General features: G+C 33.4%; 1 protein-coding gene across 1 annotated transcript; it reads right to left on the bottom strand.

The window, feature by feature from the left end:
- Positions 1–255: 255 nt before the first annotated feature.
- On the bottom strand, positions 256–8,549 carry LOC126366237 (nose resistant to fluoxetine protein 6-like). The gene is made up of 12 exons (XM_050009287.1): positions 8,350–8,549; positions 7,840–7,979; positions 7,257–7,605; positions 7,041–7,155; positions 6,865–6,949; positions 6,616–6,782; positions 6,228–6,416; positions 5,803–5,973; positions 5,523–5,664; positions 5,229–5,418; positions 2,813–2,955; positions 256–1,632 (listed from the first exon to the last, which is right to left on the bottom strand). The coding sequence occupies exons 1-12, from the start codon at positions 8,420–8,422 to the stop codon at positions 1,498–1,500; spliced, it is 1,899 nt and encodes a 632-aa protein (XP_049865244.1). The 5' UTR covers positions 8,423–8,549; the 3' UTR covers positions 256–1,497.
- Between the last annotated feature and the right edge of the window lie 9,708 nt (positions 8,550–18,257).

Below are 18,257 nucleotides of genomic sequence, written 5' to 3'. Positions count from 1 at the left end.
TTTGGATTTTTGGTTCATTTTAATTTCATAATATTATTGGAAACTTTCCAGCTTATTTTATAACTCGCCGTAGCGGGAATCGCCGTTCGGGTGTCGTTGTCAACGCCACAATTCTGAGAATGGATTCAGAAGCTTTGGAAGTTGTTTAAAGTGCAAGTTATCAGAGTTTTGAGGGAGTAAACTGGAATAAAATAAAACAAAGACCGCTCCAAGTTACTTTTGAAAAAAGAAAAAATAATCGTGGCCGGAATATACGTGCATATGCACATAAATAACATGCGTACATGCATACATATCAGTCAAACACATAACCCTCCATTTGGCTACGCCATAGTCGGGCAATAATCACATAAAACTATAAAAGACTTGAGTTTAATGATAATTTATTTAATTTGTAATCAGTACCTTCATAATTAACTAAGTATTTTAATTTACCATGAAACTAATTCTCTACGCATTCCTTGAAATATTATTATACTAACAGGAACCCATATTGACACAAAACATAACATCAGCATTATTATAATACTGTCTTCATATAACAATACAACACACATTTCATATCACATTTAGCAATATACTATTAAGTTGCCCTTTTGAAAGAGCGTCTTACTTTCAAACTAGTAAAATAAGTAGTAACTTAACTAAATAATGACTATTATTTTCTTATCGCACTTATTTTATATATTTAAATTACTTATCACCTTATTTTATCTAATTGTTAAAATACTGGGTCATTCAAAAACTTGTGTATAGAGATCCGGCATACAGTAATGAGCATCACCTGTACCCACTTTAGAACCCTATCACACTTACATATAATTGCCAATTAGTGAGACTTAACAGTTCAATTTGTCAAAAAAGTTAATGTGACATGGTACCAAAGTGTATACATATTAATGCTCGTGGCCGTACTTGTCAACCAAGTAGGCGCCATTTTGAAAAATCACATTCTCATGTGATTCTTGTTAACACCCTTGCAATAGATTTTTTGAATTTTCAATTTTTACCTGGATTAAAATAAATTGAAAGAAATCGAGGTTTTGTGGAAGAGAATCACGTGAGAATGTGATTTGTCAAAAAGGCGCTTACTTGGTTTTTACTAAAAGCATCTATAAGTCAATAGAGTGTTTGCTGTGCTGCGTGATCATTCGTGGGTATAGTGTCAGCATATTGAATTCACCACACGATTCGCTTCTCAATCCCCCTCCAAAACGCAGGTTTAATGTGCGTCACAAAACAATCGCGTCATTCACAAAAGAATGCGCATTTTTCAACGAATTACCAATTTAAAAATAAACCTAAATTCACTGTACTTTGCAGGTTATATTATTGATTTGATGAGGACCAATTTGTCTACTCGATATCAAAATTCCCCGGTATTTCATTCACACACTACTGGGCCGGGAAATTGAAGCTTTAGGACTAATGCTTCTGAAATATGTCTAAGAGACAGTCTTTCTTTTGATCACTCTATGTTTTTCTTTTTTGTCTTGTTCAATCAGCTTTCTTCGCATGAACATTTCCATTAGCGATGGCTTTCATTACTCTGTTGAGAGGAGCTTCTACTAGTAAACAGTAAGGTATTGCTGTTAGGTACGACAGTACTGCAACGCCTACGTGCGCCAAACCCTGGAGAAAAAAAAATGTAAGCATAGACAGTATACAGTATTGATTAGAGAACTCTAAACTGGCGAGCATGCATGACGTCTTTGATGAGAGTGGAAGAAGCAAAAGTGGTGTGTCAGGATCATAGTAAGTGGAATTCCTCTGCCTACCCCAAGAGCAAATAGACGTGATCCTATGTATTTTTATTACAATAACCCACATAGTAATCAATCAAAGGAAAATAAGCAAAGACATGGCCCGAAGCGATTAGGACTCGCACAATTCATTCAAATTCAAATTCAAAAATATCTTTATTCAGTTGGTAACATAGTTACACTTTGAATCTTCAATTAGGGTCTGTAGGTATTTAGCTAGGCAAATTAAACTTTTTCTTTACTACTACGCTAGACTGGGATGAAAGGGAAAATGGAGATTGCGTTCAGCTGTTCATCATCCCCGGCTGTCCTCTCCATGAAGCTTTATTTATATGACGATAATGACCAACTTTTTATGTGTCTATGTATATTGAAGATAAAATATATACTTTGTTCAGCCTTTCGCCCTTAGGGGTGATATAATATTATGACTGTCTATCAATTACAAAGAAGAGGCAGGATGATTGGACACTTAATAAGACGCGACGAATTTATTAAAAACATCATAGAAAGGAAACTACAAGAAAGAAAGGGGAAGACCAAGAAGAGCTTACATGGTACAAATGAAAGAGAAAGCGAACGTTATGTCTTATCAGGAAGTGAAGGAATTGGCCTTTGTTAGATAATAATGAAGAATGCTACACCGACAAGAGCGTGGCTCTTAAATTAGACATAATTAATTACGAGGTCTATGTTTTATAAATATTGAGAAAGTGAAGAAGTCTTCCTGTCGGTAGTCTATAGGGGAAGAAATTCGCAGTAATTCAAATGGTAAGTTTACTCGGCGGTAAGATTACTGGGAAAAGGAGAATGTAACGCGATAGCATTTATTCATCTTAGAACAAAAATAGATACCAAGTTATGTTCCGCGAGCCTGTTGGATTATCGTCATGAGTCGCGACTGTATGTAAATACATACATACATAAACTCACGCCTGTTTCCCACCGGGGTAAAGAGAGACTACGGAATTCTATTTACTCCGATCCTAGCATACTATCTTATGTGCATAATTTTCTTGTTTATTAATGTATAAAAATATTTCACTTACATGATTAAGAGCAGTGAGTTGAAGCAGCTGGGTTCTTGAGCCAAACAGGATGATGATGTAGAACACATGGATCAGGGACACGCTGTATGTCAACTTGCCAGGTACCACCCATCCTTCCCACTCTAAGAGATCACACCAAAAGTCTGAAACGAAAGAATAATAAAACTCAAAAAATATATCAAAATATTTTTTTTCAGACGAATTGTTTTAATATGGCCTTTTGAACCCAAAAGGCAGTATTAAAATTATTGTAATTGGACATTTAACTTGTTGGCAGTGACCGCGATTCCTGCAGATCCCTTTTAATTTTATTTTAAGTTATACCCGTCATTTTTTTATCCGCCGAAAAGAAAAGGGACGGATAATTGACAATAGTTAATTTTAAAATGAATGAATAACCTGGGCGAATAAAATATGCATCTCGCTGATATGCAATCCGTTTGACGTGTGCTGTCAACAATAATTATGTCGAGTTATAGGCCAATATAACATTTTGCAATGTTTTTTTTAAGTTTCTGCCTAAAACTGACGTTTGGTTCCATAAATTTTACACCTGTTAGCACCATTGCGCACTTACTTTTATATGCGCAAATGTCAGATTGCAATATTACTTTTTAGGTGAATTGTCAGTAGCCCTCAACTGTTTTCGCGTGACATGTCGATCACGTCTTGATGATGATGAGTTTCATTAATTTATAAAAAATACAGGTAAGCGACATTTGAAGCTCAATACACAAAACTAATTTAAATTATCACCCAATGACGTCAACATTCACAGTATAATAATGTACATAATAAGTAATTTATTCTAGTAGAATGCACTTTGGAAGTTTTTCATTATTGACTAATAATAACTTAAATTGCTTTGTGTAATAACTACGATATGTTGTGTTGCGATAGTACAAATGAATTAGAAGTTACATCATAACATCATCAATATAATTGTAAAAATATTCCATGTTATTTATATGAGAATAAAGTCAGAAAGTTCTAGATAAACACGACACACACAGTCGACATTGTGAGTATAAATCGATAATCTAATGACGTTCTAGGGTTTTACAAATTAAATTAAAAATGATTCATTGTAAGATGAAGTTCAGATACCAGACCACTCGAATTATTTATACTATAATATTGATCAGTCTGTAATTATAATAATAAAATATAGGAGGATTTATAAATATTTAAAAACAGAAATAAATATTTCGGTATGTACTAATGTGGAGATCCTTGGAGGAGGTCTATGCCCAGCAGTAGGCGTCGTACGGCTGATGATGATGATGTACTAAACTTGATTGTGGGACATCTGTGCCATTTATATTGCACGTATCCAAGAAAAATGGGATAAAGAGAAATATAACGCGTTTAATTGATTACCATACCATGTAGTACAAGCAATTTCAAAAACCTATATGTTGTTGTGGCAATAACCTTTAATGACGTAGGTAATACGGAACCTTCGGCCTTTTATACTAAATCTCACAATGAATGTTATTTATATTCGGATCTAAAAATAGATTCTATTAAGATCGAATAGCTGTTAATTTTTTGTGAGCAAGAAATACTTAAGCACCTCTAATAAACAAATCTATCATATTTTCCGAATGAGATTGTTAGTTTTGAGTCATAACTTGACGGTGACTATAAGATATTTTTTATTACTCTCTTATATCGTATGTATTACGTGTGAATGCATATAAATAGTGTTTTATTTGCATGTTTACGGTTAAATAGTTGATGAGGCTTTGTAGCCTTGAGATGACTCAGATGGAACTTTTTATGCTAATGTTGAACAATAGCATAAAGTAAATATTTTGTTAAAGTTTTTATAACTATTCATGCGTGAAAACTCTAGAACCTCGCACATCCTACCACAATACTTATAAGGTAAGGACAGATAAAAAGAACAATGAAATAGCCTTAACTAAAATCAATTTCTTTCAGCATACTTTCAATAAATGATCTATAAGCATATTTGTCAATTACTCTCAAATAATTTTATATTACGGAAGAAATAAATTATTACATCTTTTAAATAATATTTATCACATATCTAATGAATTTTCTCATTCATTTTCATACGTATTATCTGACGTAGAAAAGACATGGAAATGAGTCACTATACATTTTACTATTGACAACATAATATATTATATCTAATCACTATTAAAAGACGATGATGAACATTTTATTTTATTTATATTCCTAATTTGGTATACGTGTCTTAAGAAAAATATGGGGAACACCTTAAGACCATATTATCAACTCTTAAAAGTCCACCTTGTTTGTAACCACAAAGGGATTTATTTGTCGACTGTTACGAAGCAGAATGGAATATTTTAAATCTTTTAAGGTCCACACGACTAACACCATAACGGGAACGAATAATATATTATTATGATAATCTACTTACCACTAAAACGCATCGCCATAGCAACTATAATAAAGGCAGTCAGAAGTGACATCGTTGGTCGATAAGCCACTCCATATGCAATTCTGACTCCTAGGGAAGCTCGTTCAGCGTCTTCGTAAAAGTAAGAACCAGAGTAGAAGAGCACCATGATTAACGGAATCATAGCATGACTTATCATATTAAGCGTGTTCTGAAAAATGGAAAAAAAATAAAAAAGTAAGTAATTCATAAAAACATAGTAGACTGCCAGTAGCTGTTGCCAAGTGAGAAGTTTAACATCACACCAAAACCTACCTTGTATTTTGAAATATCAACTTGTCTTTTCTGCATGTGATATAAAACTTGGCCGGTCATCATGCCGATTATGAATCCAGGAATATTCACGTGAGTGTATTTATGCACCTCGTACGACTTCAAATCAAAGGTTCTGTAGATCCTGAAAATGATACGAAAAACTGAAATCCAGCGCAACCATCATAAATAATCGATATGATACTGACACAACAGACAGAGTAATCTTTGTTATTGTACAGGTAGTATGCAATGTGTCCAAGAGACAATTAAATCTACTTACTCAGGAATCAATAACATGTAGGCATCCAAGTCATTCCACCATATATGGAGGGCCAAAGATGCCATTCCCAATAGCATCAAGAGACCCATCATCATCAGTCTACCTCTAGTCTTCGTGCCGACGAAAACACATAGCCCGAGGATAAATAGCTGTACATCTGCCGCCAATTGCCTGTGATATTTAAATAACTTTTAGTGCCCGACAATAATTGTTTTGATGGCGTATCAGATAAACTTAAGCAGAATAAAAATAGGTTGAAGCATAGTTTGAAAAAAATATTTGAGACGCTGTTAAGTAAAGTAACTAGTCACAGATAGTGTGTAAGACCGCCAAACATGAAAAAAAGGAGAGAAAGCCTACGTCTAACCCTGGACTGTTGGCTAACGATTATGGTTATGAAAGATTGGGAGACAAATGTTACTTACCAATTTTGAACAACGCAGAATTTGTTATCAGATATGTAGTTATTTATGAAGATCAGATGTGACCACCAGTATTTTCGACAATCGCCTGACATTTTGTTATTGATGTACGACTTCCATAGTGGTCCCGAACCCCAATGACGAATCAAAGTAGCTGAGAATAGTACAAAAAGTACGTTTGCTGAAGAAATCCTGTGAAAAAATATCAACATGCAACATAGAGATAATAAAACATAGTATTCTATTAAAAATACATTCTTATTCTGTTAACTGCCAGGAAAAAATGAAAAAATGGCACTATAATAATAAAGTACATAAATAAGTATCCATGATCAAAAAATATATTTGCATCTTTGTCAATAAATGATAGGAAAAAAACTAAAAATCTCACCTCCATAACCTTTGTATAATAATTTGAGGTACTAGTTTCCAAGTTATTGGCCTCTTTTCAGATTCCAACAGCAAATGATATGCTAATAAAAAACCTGATATTGTGAACAGAATTTGTACTGATACCATTCCATTAAATAGCATTCTATAGAAGGTGTATTCGTAAAACTGGAAAACAAAATAATTGTTAGCAAAATGATAATAACAACAAGTATAAAAAATATGTACGGAAATATAAGTTTGACAATACCTTTTCAAATTGGTGAGTATTATCAATAAATGCGTGGAACAAATAAAATACATGACCAACAATGAATAAATACATGACGATACATCTGAAATGAAACAAAATAATTCGATATTAAGTTTAATATTCAACATATTACTGTCAAAAAGTACCATATAATTGTTAAATTAGAAACTCACTTTACGCCATGCAAACCCCTAAGTTTTCGTAACCTAGGGTCCCCTTCTGAGTCAGTAGAAAGTAATGATTTCCAATTTCGTAATATCGAAAAGCATAATAAATAATACTTAATGCCTGCAACAAGAAAAACACTTATATAGCACTCTTTCTGTTCTATCAATATAAATTAGTATTTTTTTTTACCAAAACAAACATATATAATAAATAAAACTCACCATAATTATTATTCTTTTCACGATGTTGCCTCTGTTCGTAGACATCTATGATGCTTCCGACTACATTCAACATAACTAATATTACAATTATGAACAAAAAGATCTGGTCGTAAATATCCTTTTCCAGTACTTCTCCTTGTCGGTCACAAGCGTATTTATCTATCACTTTTGCTTGCAATCCATACTCATTCCATATGCTTTCATTAACGCATGCCTCAAGGACATCTTTTAGGTCATCTGTCTCTTCTATGTTACGGATTTTGAGTAAATTTGGACATCTTTTACTAATACACACTCCTCTTTCTATAAGACTGTGGTTATAATGTTTAGCTGTATGAGCAGAAAATTCCTGAAACAAAATGAGTGAATATTATAACACGTGACTTAATAATTAAAATAAACTAAAAGAAATGTCTGATAATAAGTAAACTTTATGCTTCAAGTAAATATTTAAATTCCGATTAAAGATAACCTCATTGATATAGCAGTAAGAACATGAAGTCATTTATCTTGTGACAGAAGAAGAATTCTTGAAAATTTTACTTTAACAACCTCAATAATATCGTTTAAGGTTTATACCTACGTTTATAAGTGTCATAAGTTCATTAGGTTGATCTGCGAATATTTCAAATTTTCCCGTACAATAGACACCTTTGTCTTTCTGAAGACATGATTCATATTTATCCAAGTCATAAATTGGTGGCATGTGATCATACTCTGAATCTGAAACAAAAAAGGATGGATGAAAAAAATAACACAAAACTGAACACTGAACAACACTGAAAATATTTTTTAATTAAATCTTCTCAATCACCCTGAACGTTTTGGTCGATGAATGTTAAACTTTATAAAAATATACCTGCCCTATGTGACTCTGATTCGCCCAGCGACATTTTGTGCAATAAGTAGTTCGTTGCTTATATAGTCACGTATGCCGATTAGAATTTTAAAGTATAAAACTATTTAAATAATATTTCTATAAAATATTTTTATTTTCTTCCACTTTTTCCAGTATAAATTTCAATATTGTCATTTTTATAAATTATTAATGCTTTAAATAATAAAAAAATACCATTTCCGTTTACTTACTCACCATTCAAATGATAAAGAACACCAAAGCAAGTTTTCAAACTTAAAAGTGTGTAGAATATTTTTAAAATTATCATTTTTATTTTTTTGTAATCAGCTGTATATGTAGTTTTTAAAGTTTTATCTTATTACGTTAAATCAAAAATTACAAATAATTAAGTATTTTAAATTATTTTTGTGTTTAGATATTTTCAGACGTCCGTACGCGGCCTCTGCGTAGTATAAACTTATTTCGATTTGTGTCAGTGACCGTAGTAATATATATGATGCCAATCTTCTTTTTCTACTCTTACCTATAAATAGAATGAAGATAAAGGCCTGCTAAACAAGTATTGCTTATCTGATTTATTTATAGATTTGGCACATTAATGCCATTTGTTTCTATTTATATTATTCTATTGTCATTTTTTTAAAATTTACATAATCTAACGTGTGAATGCGTAAAATCATTGCTAAGTTACTTAATTATAATAAATATTGTTACATGCAAAAAAATAGTATAGTTTAGTATTTAATTATAAATGGACACGTGTAAAACTTAATAATAATAATCACAATACCTAGTCCATTACAATACACTTACTTACATAAAAATATAATGTTAATATTATAATAAAATATATAATAAATTATAGTATGGATTTTACAATCCTGAAAATAAATCTTTATTATTTTATTTTTATTGTAGAAAAGAATAGAAAAGATATAAATACCTACCTATCTTAAGAAAGTTTTCACATTGAGGTGAAATCAACATACGTAATCCGTATTGAAGTGAGCTGAACTACAATTATTACAATGCAGATAATGATTATTATTAATTACATGCATGCGATCCAGTGCCTGATTACTACCTGATTAGGTAGTCCACCACTTTGTTTTTCAAAATCTAAGCAGAAATGAACCATGGGGGTGCTATTATAATGTAAAAATAATTACCGTACTAATTACGTACCAACGGCTCCATTCATCATGCAACAATCTCTAAGAAAAAACCACGATTTTTTTAGTAGTTAAAATTATATTAATAACTCCAAATAGGTTCACGTTTTAGCTTAACCTTACCGAGACTCACAATAAACCAAGCTGTATAAATATTTAACGGCAAGTGACAGCACTCACATAAAGAGTTCATTTAGTAATTAACTGATTCACGTCACTTTGCGGTCTATTACGGATGCAAAGCATAACGACCAATGGACAGCCATTAGGAAATCAGAGCATCTATCCGAAACCAGCGCATACTCTACCTTTCGATGGCTGATGACGATTGTAATATAGCTTGCCATCATGGTAAAAGGATTCGCCAATCATCGTGGGATGTTTTTTTACCACTCACTCAGGGTAACTTCCTTCTCGTAAACAAAAATGAAGAAGTACAAAAGTGATCCTTAATCCCTAAATGTGTGAAGACAACTTGCAAAACTGTAAAATGATACTAAAGAAATAAACATTTAATTATAACAGTATTTATGTAACATTAACATAAATAAATTGGGCTCGTCAGAGTCACATCCATCGCTAGATGATCTGGAGTAGGTACTAATGCTTCACTGAGATTTCTGTTAGAACAACGTTATAGGTGGTGGTGAGCTTTTGCCGTCTTTAATGGTCAAACCAAATGTGTTAGTTGATAAATTAATAATATTGGTGCAAGTCCGGTACTGGTAAAATTATTTAGAGAGGATACTTTATCCACAAGATTGTTTACATTAATTATAAAGTTAATGTTAACAAACAATTCTATGGAAAATTTCGTTTATTTTTTGCGCGGGTCGTGAGAAATTTGTACAACGGCATGTAACAGTATCATTTTAATGAAAAAAAGTGTTTGCGGTTGATCAGAATAAATTAAATCATTCACTGACGTCAATGATTGGGATCAGGTTTGTCTCCGGTAAAAATAAAGTTCTATAAATAACCCAGAAAAAAAGAGAAGTTTAAAAAAACTGATGATAAAGATGATTTTGCATATCTTTTTTATTAGGGACCCGAGCCTGCCACACCTCAGATTTATTTTTACTCCATAATATACTTTTTTTTGGGAAATGCGGGTTCTTCTTCTTCTATCGTGTGGGTTGTGAGGCGAATTACCAACCTCATCAGGTTAAGAAATAGTTAAAAAGCATTTGAATGAAATCACACTTACTTTGATGAGGATAGTCATCCTTTTATACCATTTATTAATGATTTTTTGATTGTAATATTCATTTGTTTATCTGACACTATATGCCAGACATACGGATTAATCAGACAATAATTCTTTATAATCTATTTATATTCCGTAATATAAATTGTATCGTAAGGAGGGATGGATATATATAGGAGTAGGGGACGACCCAAGAAAGTGTGGATGGATTGTATAAAAAAAGGATATGTGTGTGATAGGTGTGAGTACTGACAGAATAATAGATGAAAGAAGAATGAAAAAACTAAATGAAATGTTGTACCGACCCCACCTAGAGTGGGGTTTCTAACTATATTAAAATATTCATCTTCTTTTTTCAAACTATTACAATCAAAAATAACTTAAGTACAAAAATTGTATTGTAACTATTATAACAATTACGAGTTTTAAAGTATGTGTGCGCGTAACTTCATAGCCTTATGAGGTCAACTAGGATGAAATAGGCCTGGAAGAAAGGCAAAGCGATGTAGACCGAGAGCACTTGCGTTTGTGCATGCACCAGTCCTTGACAGGCTCTCTATAGCCTGGTTACAAGAGCATATTTAGGTCATAGGAGTTTTGCATTGTTTGCTAGTACTTGATATGAAATATATACTTACATTGCATACATAAATTACATAAACTCCCGCCAATTTCCCACCGGGGTAAGCAGAGACTATGGAATTCTTCTCTTAGCTTCTATCCCGATATACTTCTTCTCTCTGTTCTTCTTTTTATTCTTCTTGTAATGAATTCTTAAAAAAAAAATGAATTTATCCAATAAACGACTTGACAAGTTAACATAGAATGAATGAATGAATCAATGAATTTATCCAATTATATATTTTGATTTATTACGTAAGTTAGGCTGTTAAAAATTAACGTGAATTTGATGAAGGTTTAGTTCGTCATTTCAGGAAAATTACGATCAGGGGGGTTTAAAAGGCTACATCAAAGCAATTCATACATAAAAGCAATATTGCTATTTGACAATTGTGCATACAAAAGTAAGTGCGCAGTGCAAACAAATGCCAAATATCGATATTGCTTTTTTTTAGATGAATTTCTTCGATGTGGTCTTTTTAACCCTCTTGTTTGTCAATAATAGGTACACGTACTTTTAAAAGCTTTGTGGTACATAATCTGAACTCATAAAAAATTATAAAAGAAATATAACTTAAAAGATAAGTAAGTCAATAAAATATCTAAACGGACGATAACTAGAAAAAGAAAAAATATATAAAAATATATTAATTACATTTTCACTTTTAGGCCCTAAATAAATTGTCTATATGTGTCAAATTAATTTTTATTACCTATATACTTATACTTTATCCGGATTCATTATAAATTAAATGTATTTTTAAGTATATCCAAACCACATACGATTTATTTATTACTCGGTTATTCCCAACCAATGCCTACGTTTAAAACTAGTTTGACATAACTGACGTACGTTATAGCAATCCAGTTGTCAGTAGCCGGCGCTTACGCACGCTTTCTGACGATTTGTAGTGACGTTAGTGACCTTGTATTCAACCATTCGACACAAAATATTGTGAATAATATTATTCAAATTAAGCGGAACATTATGCATTCTGTGGCGGAATGCAAGAAATAAGGTAGTCGATATTAAATAAACAAACGGTTCGTAGAATTTTTTTTTATTTGTCAAATTCATTCTTTGTATTTCCACTGACGTTAACAATGACGTTTTTATTAAGAAATAATTGTCGCTGTTGGAGTAAACCTTCGAAAAAATAAATTTAAAATGAGTCATTTCGGTGTTGTGATCTTATATGACAACCTCCGTGGTCTAGTGGTTAGAGCGGACTCATGGTCTGAAGGTCCGGGTTCGATTCCCGATGGTGACATTTTCAAATCTACATTGTGAAACTGTCCTTTGTTTGGTAAGGACATTGCAGACTTGAATCACCTGATTATCCTTAAAAGTAAGATAATTCCCGACTATTAGCTGGGCAGTGGAACAGCGTGGTGGAGTATACTCCGTACCCCCTCTGGTTGATCGAAGGAGGCCTGTACTCAGCAGTGGGGACGTATACAGAGTGGTAGTGATATCGTAACAAATACTAAGGGAGATGATTCAGTACATGATCCTAAGATAATATCATGTGGAATTTTCCGTCGCAAAAGTATGGTATTGATAATAATTAAAAAAAAAACATATAATCATGAATTTTGCGACGGAAAATTCCACTTGATAATAACTCACTGCTCAACTCACTTAAGGAGCTCGGTGGCGCAGTGGTAAACGCGCTCGGTCTGCGATTGTTGAAGTAAAGCAACTTTCGCAAAGGCCGGTCATAGGATGGGTGACCACAAAAAAAAAGTATTCATCTCAAGCTCCTCCGTGCTTCGGAAGGCACGTTAAGCCGTTGGTCCCGGCTGCATTAGCAGTCGTTAATAACCACCAATCCGCACTGGGCCCGCGTGGTGGTTTAAAGCCCGATCTCTCTATCCATCCATAGGGAAGGCCCGTGCCCCAGCAGTGGGGACGTTAATGGGCTGGTGATGATGATGATGATGATAAATAACTCACAATCAACTGATATTGCTTTAATCGTCCCCCTGAGTATTCGTTACGATGTCACTAACATCCTGTATAGGATGTTTATGTTTATGTTATGTATGTTATGTTTTTGAACTTATACGAAATACTAGTCTGAGAGTACAAAACGAGCTTAGTTAACGAGGTACTCAGTTTTCAGCCCAATTTTAGTACTGCAGGATAATGAGGTTACCATCAACTAACTTACTACATTATGCTTCTTCTTCTTATGTTGATTGCAAGGTCAATGACCGGCATTTTTTTTCTCATTTTTACTTGCTTGTTCTAATTTTATTTTAATAACATGGCATCATCATCACCAGCCCATTAACGTCCCCACTGGTGGGGCACGGGCCTTCCCTATGGATGGATAGGGAGATCGGGCCTTAACCACCACGCGGAGGCATATTATAACATGGCATATTTTAATATATTATGGCCCCGATTCCTGCAGACACCGTCTAATTTTATTTTAAGTTATATCCGTCATTTTCATATCCGTCGAAAAGGAAAGGGATGGATGATTCACAGCTCTTAATTTTAGGAAGAATGAGTAAATGAATGAATAACCCGGGCGAATCAAAAAGGTATGTCGCTGGTATGCAAACCGTTTGACGTGCTGTCTACTTAACTGTGTCGGGTTGTCGACTGATGTAAAATTTTTAGACGGTTGTTTTAGATTTGTGCTTAAAATTGACGTGTGTTCCATAAATTTTATGCTTGTCGATTACCCGTCCCTTTCCTTTTCGGCGGATAAGAAAAAGATATTTACAGGAATTAGCACCTATACCTCTCTAAAATAAATAAGTTATACAAATAAGAACCTTAAAATAAATGGTTATATTACCACTGTTTAGTTTCTAAATGTGTTTCATTATAAAATGTATTTGCAAATTTTAATAAATATATCTTAATAGCTTTTGCCCGCGGCTTCGCTCGCGTTAAATTCGGAGTAACACTCATTTCCTAATTTACCAATTTTTAGCTTCCTATCTTGAAAACTGCGAAAGGTCCCATATAAAATTTAATTTCATATACAGTTTGTCGTTGAAGGGGTTGGGATTACCAAAAAAAAATGATGCAAATGTTTTTTGTTAGTCCGCATACTAATTTAGAATAGAATATAGTAGAACTATCGCCACTTAAAAAATCACGTCAATTCGTCGATTCGTTTTGCCGTGAAAGACGGACAAACAGACAGACACACACATATACTTTCCCAACAACAAGGATTCATTCGTATTACGATTACATTTTTTTGCACGATCTGGATCTACTACACGTGTTTTATTTATTTGTATATACTTAAAATAAAACAAAGAATAATGACTGGATATTCCAGTTTTGATGACACGAGTACGAGTAAAACTTTGACAATGAGCAATTAAATTTTAAAAACTTTTTTTTGGCGAAAAAGACATCTAATCTGATTATCAAAACGTTTATCCGGCTTAAATTTAGAAACCTGTCTGGAAAGACACCTCAAGAAGACTCCTCCTCTTGTCAAGAAGAGAGTCTGAAAGAGACGTATCTATTATTTGTGAAGAATTACAAATAATAGATACGAATGATAACTACGGTCGCAGAGAAAAACAACAAAAAACTCGGACAAAAACAGAGTTATTACGGTCATTTCTTCCAATTCACTTGCTTCAAAGGTTTATTATGTTACAAACTTCGATTCCGCTGCAGTGAAACGGAGAAACAAAGGCGGGCTATTAAGAAGGCTATCGCGAGGCGAGCCTCCGCTAAAGACCTACGTAAATGAGAAGCGGAAGCGATATCGCAAGAGCGGACACCAATCGCCATTAGGTAACTTGCATTATTTATTCTAGTCTGTCATATAGATTTAAAAATAACAAGTTAAAATTTACACAAATAATCGTGATTGCATTTCATGCAAATAAAAAACCTGTACTTAAAATATTTCACAAAAAAGATAAGTCGAGATAAAATCTTTCTTTAATATGACTATTATTGTTGGATAATAATTTCTTACTGACTAATTATATCAGACTGTATTATAAGTCTAATATTTGGTATTATTTCATCATCATCATCAGCCATACGACGCCCACTGCTGGGCATAGGCCTAATCTAAATCTGTAGAAAAATAAAAAATAATAATAATTTGAAAATTTGGTATTATTTATTGTTTGACAGAAATCGATGAGGGGTTTGATAAAATTAATTTGAGAATTAAAAAGCTGCGATTTAAAAAAATATGCAATACAAAACTCTTTATTGCATATAAACACAACATAAAGGACAATTACAAAAAGACAACTGAATGAAGTACAATAGGCGGTCTTATTGCTAAGCAGCAAGAGAGAGAGAGAGAGAGAGATGATGAGAGAGTGATGTGTATAAGCAAATGTTAAAATTGTATTCGAAGACAAAATTCGTGTTGTCGTCTTTAAAAACGCTCCGCTTTCGCTCATAATTTGCAACTTTTCAAAGCCTAAGTATCTCAACCCCTATTTTTTCAACTCCTCTATATTGTCAGAATACTTCATTGTATTTATTTTATGGATTTAGTCTTCGTTAATATGTGATGTCAAATATTCTTGGACTAATTTAATAAAAAGCTGATGTCGACCTAAACTAAAGTTTAGCGTTCTAAATACAAAACTAAAAAACAAAACAAAAAACTAAGTACTTACTACACTTTTAAAATTACTTATAAGTACACAAGGTAAACTTTCGAAACAAAAAGAACTCGAAATTTTACTTATGCAATATTTTATTTGTTAAGTACAAATAAACCCAGTGAAATTATCATTTGAAATTATCATAAAACGTTATTTATTGTAAATCTGTAACTTCTACAGTTTTAAAAAATAATATTTTTAAAAGTGTGGTACTTAGTTCTGTAGGCCAATGTATTTAACCACTGAGATCATAGAGTAGTACATACATACATACATACATAAACTCACGCCTATTTCCCACCGGGGTAAGCAGAGACTATAGAATTCCATTTGCTTCGATCCTGACACACTTCTCTTGCTTCCATCATAGAGTAGTAACTACACCAAATGATAACAATCAGCTTGATTACCAACATTGTTAAATTATGTTAGTTACTTGTTACAATGAGGTCCTTATTTGCGTTCAAGTCATATGAGTTAGGTTAGGAACCTAAATCGAGATGCCTCTGAGGACATTCACTATTTTGCCCCAGGGTCACACAATCTAGGCCTATTATGTGGACTTTTTCATTAACAATAGCATAGTTGTCTTTATATTATACTAAACCTAATTGCAAGTGGTCTTTTCACCACTCGTGACTCTTGGAACCTCAACACTACTCACTGTGACATGATATGTAATTTTTACCATTAAGATTACATTTCAAAAACTTTTCCTTATCCTTACTACCACCCAAAAGCGCTTCTAAACTTTTCAAAAGTGAACTAAACAATTAACTTTTCAGCTAAAACTCTTATCTGGCGCCTCAATCTGCGTCTGACAAGCAGTTATCAAGCAGACAAATTACGTTCCCGTCTACTTGGAATAATTAGAAAGCAATCTCCGGTGGCCGTCGACTTGCGATCGAGAACCGATAGTAGTCCTAATTGAAAGCTGAATGCGATGGCTATCTTTGGACCGTATCCAGTAACAAGCATGGCTTTAGTGTTCAGCAAGGCAGGACTCTGTCCTAGCCAAGGCAAAAAACAAGTAAACCAGATGGACCATACTATTAGGACTTGATCGTTAAGGTGATTGAGAGATTGATGAACGACATCATATAAGGTCAATCACCGGCACCACAGACAAAAATCTTGTTTAGACTGTGAGGTATGCAGTATCAATAAAAATTGCAACACAAAAATTGAAATAGTTTACTTAAATGAAACACATTCCACGTTTCAGGCATTGGGCATGAATATTAGAAATGTTTCCATTTCCTTTCGGTGAAATCACTCAGGTTTTAAAATCGAAGCATTTATGTTTGCTCAGTGTGATTGGAAACGTAATGATTCGTGTAACGTGAAGTAGTAACAAACATAATATTATTTAAACAGATATATGCATATCTGAAACTAAACTTAAATCATTATTCGGTAACAAGTTACTAATCTATACGGGCGACATGCACACGCATAAAAATAGCAAAAGTTCTTCGAAAAATACACCTTAAAGTCTAACAATAAAGACGGAAAACACCCAATTTTTATTAGCGACAATGTTTTAACGTGCGTAAGGGCAAACCCTGTAAGGTTCCACTCATTTCACTTCGCACTCCATTGGCACGTCAGGCTTCATTTACGCGAACAAACCACCATTAAATCATTCCCCCCTCACTCGTAGACGAAGAGAGGCCAAAAAGGTCTTGTTATATTGGTCCAAAGAATCCTGGAATTAATTTGGCGTTCGACGTTTTTCTTTCTGCTGGACTGGGAGCAAAAAAACATAATGTTTTCAGCTGCGTATCATGCGGGGCATATTGTGTGTGACAATCGACTCAATAGTTATATCTTGTCCAAAATGTGACCAATATACACACACATACTCGTTACCAATGTTCTGTATATCAAAGATCAACTCCTTGAGAAAGTACGTTCCTGCAAGTATCTGGGATGTATAGTCAATGAGCAAGAAGATAACAGAAAGAAGAATATATTATATCAAAATAATCTTCGAGTAAGGCTTTCTTTTTGCTGACGTACCTGATCGTAAATCGAATGTGTTCCACGGAATTTAATTTGGGCTTGTTTAAATAAAGTCTTGCGAGCTCATATCATTTGTTACTATAATAATTAATTAATGTGTGGCGTTCCTGTAAATGTCGAGACCATTGATTCAAATTCCCCCATTTTTACTCCTACATAACTTGGAGTGATTGACTAGTTCAGTTTTATCCAGAAATGACTGCCGGCTAATCCGAAGGGAAAACTAAGTGACATCACAAGTGAAGTCACGACGTGATGAATGCCTAATGTGCCATCCGATACATGGAATCCTTCTATTTTGGATAATCAAATGATTCACCTTGCAAAGTAAAGTCTCATAAGGTAAATATGGACAGTGTATCTACTGGGAATAGAATCCAGTAGATTCAGATCGAGATCCATACGCTTTATCCACTAGACCACGGAAACTAAAAAGCGCCGATGGATAATTTGTTGATGCGGTCCAAATGAAGCTACTTACTCCTTTTGGTGATGTAACT

This window comes from Pectinophora gossypiella, chromosome 4, assembly GCF_024362695.1.
Source record: "Pectinophora gossypiella chromosome 4, ilPecGoss1.1, whole genome shotgun sequence".
NCBI lineage: Eukaryota > Metazoa > Arthropoda > Insecta > Lepidoptera > Gelechiidae > Pectinophora > Pectinophora gossypiella.
The sequence above is the reverse complement of the archived record's forward strand: the minus strand, read 5'-3'. Positions and strand labels throughout refer to the sequence as shown.

Bases quoted from the DNA above. Each gene is read 5' to 3' on its own strand.
- LOC126366237 (XM_050009287.1), bottom strand. From the start codon at position 8,422: ATGATAATTTTAAAAATATTCTACACACTTTTAAGTTTGAAAACTTGC. The intron at 5,974-6,227 runs GTAAGTAACATT...TAAATATCACAG, and splicing joins TTCTGCGTTGTTCAAAATTG to GCAATTGGCGGCAGATGTAC. The intron at 2,956-5,228 runs GTAAGTAGATTA...CTTTCGTTTCAG, and splicing joins TATGGCGATGCGTTTTAGTG to ACTTTTGGTGTGATCTCTTA.